Here is a 14395-nt window from a genome sequence, read left to right as displayed (position 1 = left end):
CTGGTTTGTTAGTAGGATCTTGTGTTGCCAGAAGCTAGCTTACATTTCCCAGATACCAAATCTGGTCTAAAAGAAGACATCAGAACCATAGGTCTTCCAGTTTCTAACATAAAACTAATCATAGGTGCAAAGTAGATATATTTAAGCGGAAGAGGAATAAGAACAGCCAGCAGGAAGAACAGTTAACAAACCCCATCCATAACTGCAAGAAGAGAATCACATGCTGTTCTGGATTACTGGGAAGAAGACAGTCTCACTAGGCAAAAGGCTAAGGAAAGTCTGGCTCAGAACAAGTGGGGTGAATTAGGTAAGAGAAAACGGCTCCTTGGCTGAGCATGGAAAGGAAAAAACACAAACTGAAAATGCCTTCTTTGTTTAGACAGACCAAATTATGTTTAGAAACCAAGCTAAGGAAACATTCTGGGCTCAGCTCAACATTGTCCCTGTGGGTAGATCCATTTGTTTATTTCGCCTTGAACCTTCCAGCATCCCCTTTGAACAAATCACTTGGCCTTCAAACTCCTGGGCACTGTCCTCTCTTCAACCACAGCTTGTAGGCTCCTTCACAAAGCTCCAGGCCCATTATATTTCAGCCTGTTTGTCACAGAGCCTAACAAGCTATTTCAATAGCTTCCTCACAATTGAGAGTTACTGAGCTCTTAGTGTTCTTCACCCTTACTTAACAGGGACTGTTATTGGAAAACCTAATATATTCAATATGACAGGGCTGGGTTTACAAATCTACTTGTCTGGTTTCTATTGACATTTAAAAACAATGTTAGTGACAAAATTGTAATTATTCCTAAATGATGGAAGCAAGGAGCCAGGCGTACTGAATGAACTTTTTTTGAACCTCTATTCATTTCACTTCAAATTTTGGCAGAGTGTTGCTATTTTATTCTAACCAGTTTCTCCATGTTCCAGACTTCGTATGTTCTGTGGCTGCAAAGCTTTCCAGTGGAATTCACCCATTGCCACAGAACTGTGCTGGAGGAACTCAGGACGCCTCTGAGAAAATAAGAGAATTTTCTGGTGCTCACACATACAGATAAAATTGAGAGCACACATGGAGCATTTGCTGATGAACGTAGCTTGCTTTCCATCATTTTTCAGGCTGCTTTAAATTGCAGTTCTGAAAGGTGTGAACCACCTCAATCTCAGTTGGGGCTGGAAGGATTCCCCTCTTCCAGTCTGTAGAATCTGGTATCTGTTCTGTGCCATGGAAATTCAACTTTTTTTTTCTGCTGAGTTCCCTGTTCTATCACAGTCTAATACTTTGTTTTCTTTCTCCTAACTCCACTAGGATTCATCTGCCTCTTCCTCTCCAACTGTAGTGGGCACAAACTGAAATATGAGAACTCTATTTAAATGCCCGTTTAAAACTTTTACTGTAAGAGTGATCAGAGAGCAGCACAGGTTGCACAGATTGCGTGGAGTCTCTGACAGGCATAACTTAGTTGGACAAGGTCAGAGTGCTTTGAGTGGTGGGCATGGACAAAATTATTTCCAGTGGTCTCACTTCACCTCAGCTCTTCTGTGACTTGGTGAGTTTCTCTACTGAGGAAGATGTTTGTTGTCTTGTAACATTTATTCTTCTTGCACCATTCCACAGACACCCCTCCAACCTGAAACCAACTGCAGACCTAATGAGCATACCAAAGTCAAGTGCACAGGTTTCAGCCCACCAGTCAATACTCTGTCCTATTGCAGCTGGAAAACGATATCGCATCAAAGCCCTACAAAACCAGGAAAGAAAATTTCCTGTCCATATGGAAAGGTGTTAGGAGTTTTTCAGATCTGTCTGAGTAGGAAGCTACCTTGATAAATACCTGTCATCTGTACAACCTGAAAGAGTTCTGAAAGGAAGAAAGCTAAAACAAAGATGAGTTTTGGTGCAGAAAGATCAAAGAAGACTCACAGATGTAGGAACAGTAATGCATTGGCAAGAAATCTATGGGTTAGGGAGCTGTGTTAATGCCACACCATTACCTCCACAAACAGCTGTCATGACCAGATTAATTTCTAGGTCTCCCTATGTCTCTAAGGCAATGTAATTCTGAGACTTGTATCACAATAAGGCTCTTCATTACCCACTTTGGACTCCATGCTGTCCACCTGCAATCCATTTCTTCTACTACTGTTAAGTTTTGAGTTAAACTCAGGTGGGATTTCTCTTACACATTCAGCCATCTCAGATTTAGAAGCTTAGTATCAGCCACTCTTCCAGGCTCCCTTCACAACGAATCAGAAGCAGTAGCCACCTCAGGTTAGAACAAAATTTTGCTTCCCAGGATAAGTTTCTGAGACAGGTGGAATAAATACATTTCCAGAGATGGTTGTTGTGCATCTTAAGTTTCCTTTAATATTGGTGGATAAATTTTAGACACCAAAAACTGGTTAACGATCATTCTGATGAGATTACAGGGTTATTAGAACACTGCTTCCTATGATGGGGACTCACCATGTTAGTGTCTCCCCTTGTTGTCTCAGTAAAAACAAACTTCTCACACCACATTTACATATCACAAGGAACATTTTTAAGCTACCACACAACACTGGTTATCTGGACTGAAACATCAGGAACTGAAAAACGTATTAGCAATTAAATATTTTCTTCCATCTAAGAAGATCACAAATAAATATCTGATATCTCCTGTAGGTGACAAAATGAGAGCAAAGACTTTTCAGCACATTTTCTCTTGTTCTCTAAGAATAAGCATGTACTAAACTACAGAAAGTACTTTAGAGCCTCCATCACAAGCTTCACAGTGGACCAAATAAAATTCATGACATGCTTTATTAACAACTGGAAGTGAACAGGGTGAGAGGGATAGGGGGAGGAATCAATCTTCAAAGCCATCAAGAAATGAAAGCTACCTGTGAGATACCATGACAGCAGAAGTTCTCAAATTGAATGAAGCGTGAAAATTGATGGAAGAGTAGGACAGAAGTGGGAGTCAGAATTTTTTTTGCCTAATTTTGTCTCTGATGCACTGAAATGACTCCAAGAAATCTTTTATAGCCTTTCATTGTGCCTTTATTTCCACATCTGTAAATCAGCTCACAGTTAATTTGTAACATCTATCTCACAAGGTTAGAAGAAGGCTTGAAGATCTTTTTTGAGATCAAAGATGTGGCTTAGGAAGTGCAATTATTAAAAATGTGAGTGCTTGGGAAATGATCAATAGTACCTCTGAAGAGTATTTCAAAGTCAGGAAGGGCAGTGTTCAGACACCAGTTCATAGAATCATAGCATTCTTTAGGTTGGAAGTGACATTTAAAGGTCATCTAGTCCAAATCCCCTGCAGAGAGCTGGGACATCTTCAACCTGATCAGGTTGCCCCAAACAACCTGACCTGGAATGTTTCCAGGGGTGGGATATCCACCACCTCTCTGGGCAACCTCTGCCAGCATTTCACCACCCTCATTGTGGCCAGGGGGTGGGGGTGGGAAAAGGAATCTTCCTTGTATCTAGTCTAAATTTCCCCACTTCTAGTTTTTAGTTTAAAACTATCACCCCTTGTCATGTCACAACAGGCCCTGCTAAAAAGTCTACCCTCATCCTTCATACAGGCTCCCTTTATGTACTGATAGGCCACAATAAAGTCTTCCCAGAGCCTGAGACCTCTATTCACTTCCAGAAGCACACACAGACTACCTGCAGTGTTATGTTATGTGATGTTAATCAATGCTTAAGCACAAAACAAACAAAAAAACCCTAAGCCAACTGTTCAGGCTTCACAGAACCCCAACTTCTTCCACCCAAAACAACAAAGGTCAAATAATCTCCTTGATCAGTAGGACAAGCATTCCAGGAGTAGCTAATCCACTGAGTAAGGAAGTGGAAGAGCTGCAAAATGCTCACAAACATGTAGGCAACAACATAGGCAGGAATTCAGCTTTAAAGGACAGAGCCTTAAAAACCATGCACCATGAGTGAAAGCCAGTCCCAGAGAGCACTGAAGGTGATGCAAGAAAACACACGTTACTGCACATTACATTCCCACTTGTTGAAACGTGTATATGAAGAATAATGTGAAATTTAATGTAATTCAGTTAGCATAATAAACCACTACAAGATGAAATGTTAGGTAATGGTGTCCTTAAACCAGACTAGAAGACTCATTTCCTTAAAGATTGTTCAAGTGCAAAGCTGTCAGTAGCATTAGTATTAACTAATGACAGCAGGAATTTTGTCCCATTTGTAACAGGCTGTCATGTTTTCACTATCTGTGAAAAGCTGATATAGTTAGGGCACGGGAAATAGAAGAGAGTTACTGGAATTAGTTAGGGTGCATATGTTTCTGGGTTTCTAGGAAGGCTGAAGTATGAGAATTTTACAGATGTGGGAACTTTTGATATCATTCCAGTTTAAACAAACTTGTAACAAACCCTGTGGAAAGGTTCATTCAACAGAATGAGCGAACTAAGAAAACAGCCATTTCTGGCTGGTTGCATCGATATTAGCAGCAGCTGTGAACTCAGTAAACAGCTCTGTTTGCTGGTTGTCAAAGAGCTGCTAAAGCAGATGTGAAACTCAAAAATAGGTCACAGAGAACATGCAAGGGAATGCATCAATATCAGAGTGATCTGAAAATAAGTAAGGCTGGAACATCTCAGTGGTGTTTATAGCCCTGAATTGTACCCAGCACAGAGCTGCACCCAACAACAGTTTGCAGTTCTTAGGACAGGACCTTCAGCAGACTGCATGGTCTGTATGAATAGGGGAGCAATGCTTTCAGCAGCTTAAGTGTCACAGGCAGCAGAAAAGGTACTGAATTACACTCTGCTTTCCTTTGAATAAGGTTTTCTGAGGGCCTTTCATTCCCCCTCAAACTCTATAATTAACCCTGACTGAGGTATCATAATGAGCCAAATACGGAATTTGCCACTACAAAGAGATTACAAGATCACTCTGACAGGCAGCTATCCTGCAACAGACATTCCTCCATGGACAGGAATCGTGGCCAACACAGCAATTACATTCCTTCTTTTTTGTTCCTTCCTGTTTTAAAAGCCCGCGGGATCCAATTCCTCAGAATTCCCCCATATGGAGATTCACTTGGATATACTTCTAGGACTTTTGCAGTATGTAAAACACTTCCTTTATTATTGTCAGGTATATAAAAGAACAAGATTTAACTCTACAAGTTGCAGGCTAAGAAAAAAAATCATGTACTTTGGCTGTAACAGGACTGACCAAGGAACATACATACCCTATCATTCTCCTGGAAAGCCTCCATGGCTGACCTTCACAGCACAGGTGTGGGACCGTCTTTGGCCAAATGCCATCAACAAGCTGAGTCTAACCACTATAACCTGAAGCAGGCTCAAATACTTCCCATGTCAGTCATTTGCAAGGTGAGGACAGACACACTCCCACTTCTACTTCCATTACAACAGCAGGTTTTACCACTCCAAGACCCAATGACATTGTCTAATTAAACATCAATAAAAAGAAGGGACTTAAACAGAAGCATCTGTTGTTATAGTTGGCCCATACATGTTAAGGTCAGTTCATACATTCAATTCAGAATACAGGTCGTCAGTAAATATTCAGCAACTATATCCCTTCATTTAAGAAGCAGTGGCTCAAAAATAGCATTAAACACAGGAACATTGAAGAGGCTTCACATTATTGATGTTTCAAACCAGCAACCAGGCTTCCAGAATATTTGCTCTCCTTCAGAGGAAGGGAGTGGATAAAAAAGCACAACATAACCCTTTGTTGGAAGCCTTTTCTTAGGCAAGTTTATCTTTGTTTTAGCATGGATTTCTTATAGGCCAGTATCTAGGGTGAAACGAAGTAGCTGATTACCATGTTACCATTATTACCTATGTTTAAATGACAATACCTGAGTTGATTTGGAGACTTGTTTAATATTTTTTTTAAAGTTAGTGGGGCTTTTATTATTATTGTTCATCTAAGCCATAACTCAAAAATGCTCCATTTCCTGCAAATACAGGTGTGTGAACCTTGGAGGATGAAGCACAGTGCTGCACTAGGCTCTTTTAAAGAACAGTTTTCTAGACAAGGCAGCTTAAGAAGGAGAATAGAAAGCTGTTACTTTCCTAGGAGGAGATTAAAGAATTGTTTTGTTCTTTCAGAAGAAATCAGGCTACGTACTTGTACCCAGTTCTTGGTCAGACTGTTCCCTCCCCTCCTCGTGGGGCAGCACATCAAATACATTTGGCTGTTGTTCCTTGACTGCTGGGGGTGCTTTCATTCCAGCAGCAACGTGAGTTTGATGAAGTAGCATGGGTAGAGAGAGACAGGAGCGGATTTAAAGACAAACCATTTGAGAAGATACTTTCTGACCCCACAGGTTGCAGTTCATGGCTAAACTCTCACTTCTGAGAATGCAGCAATCTGCATTTTTACCAAGTGCAGACAAATTAGATGATAACTATTTCAGAAAACTTGGCAGAAGTTCAGTTTATGCAACGCTTTCCAAATGTTCCATATTTGCAGAATAAAAATTAAAACTCTGATCTTTATAGTTTGAACTTGTCTATTTGGTTTAATGTTCCTTTTGGGCCTGATTATAACTTTTATGTATATGAATTCTGATATAATTCAGCAAACCCAAACAAACCCCAATGCAAAAAGGACTGTCAGCTCTCGAGGTTTGGCTCAGAATTTGGGGCTTATGACATCTGAACTTCGGTTTCTCGATTTGCTTTGAACTGCATCTGGGCTGGACTCAAAATGAATTTCCACTAGCTGCAGCATGTTTTAAAAATTTCAAATGGCTTACTTCAATTTGCCTGCAATGATCTGTGTGTGTCTAGTAGGAAGCATAAAGGAAGTGAATGATTAATCACATTCTTCCTAGTAATTTAGAAGTGTTGATGAATGCCAGGAAACGCTGCAATGAGTACTGGATTTAAAAAAAAAAAAAAAAAAGAGAGAGAGAAGAGAAGGCAATACACTGGGAGCCTTACTGTTGGTTTTAACTGAAGCAAAGTAATTATGCTAATTAGACACTACCTTTTAAAAAAGAAATAACAATAGATACATTTCATGCACTTTCGATATTTGTGTGCAAAAATCCTAAACTGAGCACATACAACTAGAACACATAATCATTCACCATCACAGCAACACCAGCAACTTCATCTCAAAATTGCTAATGAACACAGACATACACAGTAAAACATTTTCTCTTCAACAGACATCTTTTAGCCTCTCATTTCCTCAGTAGCTCTGTATTTTGAATGCTTACTTTGGGGAAATAAGCATTTATATATTTATTGTACTTCTGTTATATAAATAATGAAGATATAAATAATCTTTCTGGTTTTCACTATCTTTCTGAACTAGGAGACTGTCTTTATTCTGGGCTGTGGTTCAGAGTCTTTTGAACAAATCAGAGAGGAAAGCTGCAACTTTGCACACTGGGGGGGAAAAAAACCCAACTAAACAAACCCACAAAAACCCACAAATAAAAAAAACCCAAACCAACCCAACTACCCACAAAAAACCCCACACAAAACCACCCCACCAAACACGTCACATAGTTCATTTAATTATTCTGAAAGTGTTATAAAACTGTTAATTATGCACACCAAGAAATTGAAGTTGGGTGTTTGACACAGTTCAAAGGGATTTTGTTGCTCTATTCACACTATATTAGTTTCAACTCCATATTTTATAGAATTGATTGGCTCAATAGCTGTACAAAACCTCATGTCCTACATGGATCGCAACTTTCCATGAATTTGAATAAACTGAGTTTTAAAGTTTATGACCTACAGAGCTAACATGAAAACTGGAAAGTTAACGCATGGTAAACATGTTAACCCTTCTGTTCCCTCCCACCCCCAATGAAGAAGTGAGGGTATAGTTACACACAAAAAACTCTGTGTTGAGATAAAGAATTAAGATAAGAGTTTACTGAATAAATGAGATAATAAAACAAATATACAATTACCTTAGCCTATTTGCAGAAAAAGCACAGCAGAAAGCAGCAACAAGCAGAAGCAAGGGAGCTAAAAATCCAAGCCAGGGAGCTACTCCCCCATCCCTGCCTGTCCTGCTGCTGTCTCAGTGGAAGGGAGCCAACACCCAAAACCCCAGAACCCCAAAGTAGCAACCAGAACAAGAAGCCTCTCATACTGCAATCTGAACTTCAAGCTCCAGCCAGCACTTTAATTTTGAAGTTGGCATGATGGCAGCATGGTATGAATAACAGCAGCAAATATTCGACTTAACCCATGACAACCCTCAGAAGAAAATTACATAAATACTTTTTTTGCTTCACAAATACTTAAAACTAAGTAGGAAAGCTCTGCTGTTACCTGCTCTGGTGGCTGTGGTCTTGTGTTGGGATGGTATGAAAAAGAGACATAGCAAAACCATCCTTTATGGCAAATAGCTGTTTATTTTGTTTAAAATTTCCATCAATATACTTAGAAACCTGTAACAAAATGGTAACATTTCCCTACAAAACATTCTAGCAAAGAGGAAAAAGTGTAAAGAGGGACAAGTAATTATTACTATTAGTACCAAGGTGTCCCAAAGTGGAATTATCACTAAAAACATTGTTGCTTACAGAAGGAGCTTCAGCATATTCAACTACATTGGCTACAGAATTGAAGTCTACTAGGCCTAAAGCTGAAACACAATTTTGACAGATGATAACACTCCCTTAGGGCTCAGCTTTAGAGGCAGAACACTAAAAGACCTTATAACCAATGGTGCTGCATAGCATTCAGCTTGAGATATTTCTATCTGCCCTGTGTTGGTAGTCATAGGATCAACATCAATTTTGGTTGGAAGAAATCTTTAAGATCATCAAGTCCAATTGTTAATCCTGACCTGCCAAGCCCACTACTAAACCCTCTCCCTCAGCACCACATCTACCATCTTTTAAATAACTCCAGGGATGGCTCCACCACTTCCCTGGGCAGCTTGTTCCAGGGCTTGACAGCTCTTTTGGGGAATAAATCTTTCCTAATATCCAACCTAAACCAGCCCTAGGGCAACTTGAGGCCATTTTCTCTTGTTCTATTATCATAGAATAGAATCATAGAATCAAGAAGGCTGGAAGAGACCTCAAAGATCATCGAGTCCAACCTGTCACCCTAAACCTCATGACTATCTAAACCATGGCACCAAGTGCCATGTCCAGTCCCCTCTTGAACACCTCCAGGGATGGTGACTCCACCACCTCCCTGGGCAGCACATTCCAATGGCCATGTATTACCTGGGAGAAAAGACTGACCTCCACCTTACTACAACCTCCTTTCAGGTACTCGTAAAGACAGGGTCTCCCATGAGGATCATGTTCTCCAGGCTAAACAGCTCCAGTTTCCTCAGATGCTCCTCAAAACACTTGTTCTCTAGACCTTCAACAGCTTCATTACCCGTCTTTGGATGCATAGCAAGTCACAGAGCAAGTCAGTGTTTAAGAGACGTAAGTATACAGAGAGCAACTAGTAAATCTGCTGCTATTTCAGAAGTGGAAAACAGAAAAAGATCAAAAAAAATTTTTTTTAACTGGAAATTGCAAGTTTAGGCTAACTGTGTTTGAAACTATAAATTAAGAAATTGTTAGAATTGTGTTAAATTTAGTCACGTTTGAACTGGGTATTAAGACCCTGCAAAACTAAAAGCAGTTTCAACTAAATTTAATGTGAAAATCACAAGGTCCATGTGAGGACCTAAGCCAGAATAGTGGAAGAATTTTCAGAGTTTACATTGAGAAAAAAATAAAAACAAAAGTAAAACTAAGCAGTGTTGAAAACACCTCCACTCTCCATCCCACCCACTCTCCAGCATCACTTTTCATTCTTTTCAGGGGTGAACCATTGTCTTTCAGAACAAAAGCATTCACAGATTGTTCACACTGATTATAACAACTCATTAAAACACTACTGAATAAAAAAAAAAGTGTCTTGGCCACTTATTTTGATATTTGAGACAGCTCCCTATTTCTATGCAAAATGTTCAGTCTCTATTTTCATGTCCATAACCTGTGGGTAGCAGGGCTACCACGTCATGTTAGCAGCTGTCAGGCTTACTGAAGCTCATAGTCAGGGAGAGAAAAGTACCCACCCCACCAAAAAACAATGTGTCTGTGTGTGTCCAGCCCTGCACGAGTTTGCAGAGGATGAAGGAAGTCTTAATGAGTAATGAGGGGGGAAAAAAAAAAGAGACCTCAAACCTCTTCCTTGTATAATGACAACAGATTTATACATACACACACATTATATATATAAATCTACATCTTTACATCTTTCTTATTACTTTTGATTACTTACTAAGGACCTTGTAGTTGAGGAACATGATCAAGTGAAAAATAAGCCAGACACGATGAGGAAATAATTCTGTTTGGGAATTATCAAGCACACATTTCTTTATAATTTTGTTCCCACAACACTGCTGCTCTGATGCGGTACCTTTATAAGGCAAATTTGAGCCTTCTTCTTTGAGATCAAGCACAAAGAATTCCAGTAGCAGTATCTGAACAAAATCCAAGGGCAATAACAAGCCACTTCTCCATTGCAGCACCTGCATTTGCTAAATTAAGTTACGACAATCCAGAATAAAGCACAAGGTAAAAGTGGTTATGCTGTGAAAATGTAACAGGCAGATGTGAATGTCTATACAAATATAGAAGATTTTTAAGCAGCAGATAAAGATGAAATGTTGTGTCTAGTGGTTACACAGCAATATGCCAACAGGAAACAGAAACCATCATCCAAATGGCTGGAATGCTACAAACATCAACACAAGGCTTAGCATGTGGCAAGAGGATGAGCTAAACAAAATTCCCAGATAGACAGAGAAACATATCAAATCTGCTTTAGAGAAAGTATCAAAATTCTCTATGGGGATATCTAGCAGTACAAATCAGATCTCTACGAGCAATAAGAGATGCTCTCTGTGCCCTCTTGGGCAACAGCTAGCCCAGGTCCTTGGATGCCAGAATAGTGAGGGCAGAGGTGGCCAATGCAGCATAAAATGTCATCAGAGGACTTATACCTGAAGCACAATTATGATCTACATGCATGTTCCTGTGTGATCTCTTAAGTGCATGTAGAGAACACGCATGCTGCTTCACACTGCATCTGCCATGCTACTCTCACAGCCACAAAACTGGGGAAGAAATACTGATCATAAACTGAGGGGGCAGATCAGAAAACATATTTTTGATTGCCGCATGAAGCATTTAACTCAGCTTGGGAGTTGCAGGTTGAGATGCTTACTGTCTTCCTATCTCCTTTACCTTACAGCAATACCTATTGCCAATGTCCTTCCATATTGCACATCCTTAAGAGTTCCTCAGGGATCAAGAGGCCCAGCCTGAACTGAAGAGAGCACCTAGTAAATGAGGTCCATCTTCTCCCAGAGACTGAGTACTGCAAAGCAGCTAAGAGCAGCAGGAGCTGAGAAGTGACAGATTATCACTTGTAGCTGTTAGCCTCCCCTTCTCAGCACTGCTGTGTAATAGATTTACATGGACAGGTTGTTCTCTCTTGTTCTGTCCCAAGAGAGCAGGATTGACTTGTCAAAACAATCAAAAGTCCAATTACAACCCAATTTATGTCACAACCGCCACCCTTGTGCAAGACAAGGCAGATCTTCAAAGCAGACACACCAACTTGACATCCGCTGACCCAGAGTGAGGGAACTTAATTCCTCTCACAGCATATGAATTTGTATTTCATAAGAGGCACAATCAATTGTAATGATTGATGGATCTGTAAGCAGCATTTTGAATGCTCGGCCTGAACAGTAGGGGACTAGAACAACCTGGGGTATTCCCACCAAGACCTGAGGCTCATGTTGCTTACACGAGAAGTGAATTTCAAAGAAAGCAGCACATAAAACATCTGTGTTGTAAGCTTTGCTATGAGAAATCTTGTTGGACTTTCATCAGTGTAGAAAAAATAACATTCTAGTGTGTTAAAAAGGAAATCCTGAGACTAATTGAACAGAGACAGACCTGTTCAAGCCCTAAGCAACAATTTATGGCACATGAGGGACTCAAATTCATTTTAATTTTATTAGGTAGTTACTTGAAATAAGGTGATTGAGGAAGAGGCTTTATCTAGGGATAAAAAAAGCTCAGCTATTTTTTCCTCCAATATAAAAATGTTGCTGTAAGGATGCCAGCCTGAAAAAAAAAGACCTATGCTATAATAAATGTGGAAAAGATCCCAGTGATTTCATAAGTGCATGCTGTGCATTCAGAGTAGATATAATCACTGCATGTCATACTGGCAACTACATGGTACTTGCATCCACTTTGGTGCAGCAAACTAGGAAACGTGGCTAAATTAGAGGCAGTGCATAAAGGGGAGGTAAAACTGAAAGGATTTGGGAGACACTGAGAAGGAAAGGTTAAAGCAGTTGTTTGTTTAGTCAGAAGAAAAAAAGTGATGAGAGACAATATCAGGTCTTCAAGATGTAAAACGTTGGTTTTTTTAAACTCAAAAAGACATTACATGACCCTTTGTTCATGTATTACCTTGAAGGCAATTTTTGGTAGACAGGATTTAGTTAAGTATTAGGGGGAAAGCCTTTCAAACTGTATGTACACTTAAACAGTACACTCAAATATCTAGGGGGTCATGATAACCTCCTCATTGGAGGGTTGTAAGTTTAACTCTTTTGACAGATGGTTTTCTAAGTACAGATCCTGTCTAAAAGCTAGTAACTTACATGATGACTTCATGAAGGGCACTCTGGTCTTGCATTTCAGCTGTGCTTTGTAACTTGGAAAGATGTCAAATTGACAATTACCATCCAGGTCCTTATTGCTCCTCTTTAGAGAGCTGGCCTCTTGAGTGTTCTGGTCACATTAGCAGGTATCGCTCCGAGTGCCCAAGCATTGGTACGACACAAACCCGATCCACACAAAAAGCTGTGTTGCTCCACACAGTCATTTTTCCTTCGCTGTACTCTGTAGCACGAGTGATGCAGCAAAGCTGCTCAGGAGGAGCCTGCCTATGCCAACCACCAGCTGGTTTTCCACAATCACAGAAGAGATCTCTGAAGATCACCTAGTCTAACCCTTTCTACTAGAGCATGATCACCTCAATGTCATAGTTAGTTTGCTCTCAAGACCAACAAAAATATATAGAGGCAATTCTGATGAGCATGCTTTTATGTGTCGATTCTCAAAATCCCCAAATTCTGTTTTATTCATAGGTGCATTAATGCTGCACTGAGAGTGAGGCCCAAAACCAGTCCTGTGTCAGTACTTCCATTGTCCCATAAATCTTGCACTGGAATAATAAGTGTTTCCTTCCTCCTCGAACCTCCTAGGGCTGCTTCTGTTCTCCGTTCTCCCTCCCTTACTTTTGGGTCCTCAGCTAATGGCGCTAGAACAGGTGCAGCTTGTTCCCTTCCCATCATTGCCCTGTGAGCATTTGGCCACACAGTTTCCCACACGCCTGCATGGGTCACACTGCACCAAGTCAAGTGCGTTAAAAACAGGTTTAAAAGTAGTTTTAAGACGACCAAAAATAATTCAAACTGGGGGGGACGGGGAGGAGACAAAAAACTAAACCAAAAAAACCAAGCAAACAAACAAAAAGACAAACGTTACCGTCAGCTGGGCGTAACCGCAGGAAATTACGCTCTGCGCTAGGTCTTTTCTGTGGCGGGAGCCTGAAGCACGGCCCCGTCCCCTGAGGAGAGGTTCAGGCGCGGAGCCCCGAGGCACCCTGAGGAACGCGGAGCGGGAACAGCGCGCGGAGGCAGTACGCCCCCTAACGGCCGCCACCCGCTACCGGCGGCGGGAGCGTGCTCCGCCCGTCCTGCCTGCCGAGGTGCCGGCCAGCCCCCCGCTTCGTCCCCGGCAAGTTATAAAATCGTTTCGCTTGGAAAAGATCTTTAAGACCGAGTCCAACCGTTACGTGAATCTACCAAGTCCGGTGCTAAACTGTCTCCCCCGGCACCACATCTATGTGTCTTTTAAACACCACCAGGGATGGGGGATTCAATCTCCTCCCTGGGGAGCCTATTCCAGTGTTTGAGAATCCTTTCAGTGAAGAAGTTTGTTCTAATATCTAACCTAAACCTCCCCTGGTGGAACTTCAGCCCATTTCTTCTCATTCTATCACTCGTTATTCAAGAGAAGAGACAGACACCCTTTCTCTATAACTACTTTCAGGTAGTTACAGAGAGTACAAAGATCTCCCCCGTGCCTCCTTTTCTCCAGGCTAAACGATTCCACCTGCTCTTCATAAGAACTGTTCTCCAGTATGGACAGAATTGGGGTTTTAATCACACTTGCAGAAGACAAAAAAGAATAGTGTTGTGGCTTGGATATAAAGAAAAAAGATCACTCAAATTGCAAAAGTCAAAATGAAGGGTACCTGAAGAGGAAATACAGGGCTGAACTCAGTAAGAGGGTCAAAATAAAATGCGCTGAATTGA

At 40.8% G+C, this 14395-nt stretch overlaps 1 protein-coding gene across 1 annotated transcript in view; it reads left to right on the top strand.

Moving 5' to 3' along the window:
* STMND1 (stathmin domain containing 1) overlaps positions 1 to 14395 on the top strand; it is a 116481-nt gene that overhangs the window by 70903 nt on the left and 31183 nt on the right. Inside the window, 1 exon segment of the mRNA XM_054381960.1 lies at positions 13605 to 13885. Coding sequence (XP_054237935.1) covers positions 13605 to 13885 — 281 coding nt within the window.

This window comes from Indicator indicator, chromosome 6 (assembly GCF_027791375.1).
Source record: "Indicator indicator isolate 239-I01 chromosome 6, UM_Iind_1.1, whole genome shotgun sequence".
Classification (NCBI taxonomy): Eukaryota; Metazoa; Chordata; class Aves; order Piciformes; family Indicatoridae; genus Indicator; species Indicator indicator.
Note: the sequence above shows the minus strand (reverse complement) of the source record. Positions and strands in the feature narration are given on the sequence as shown.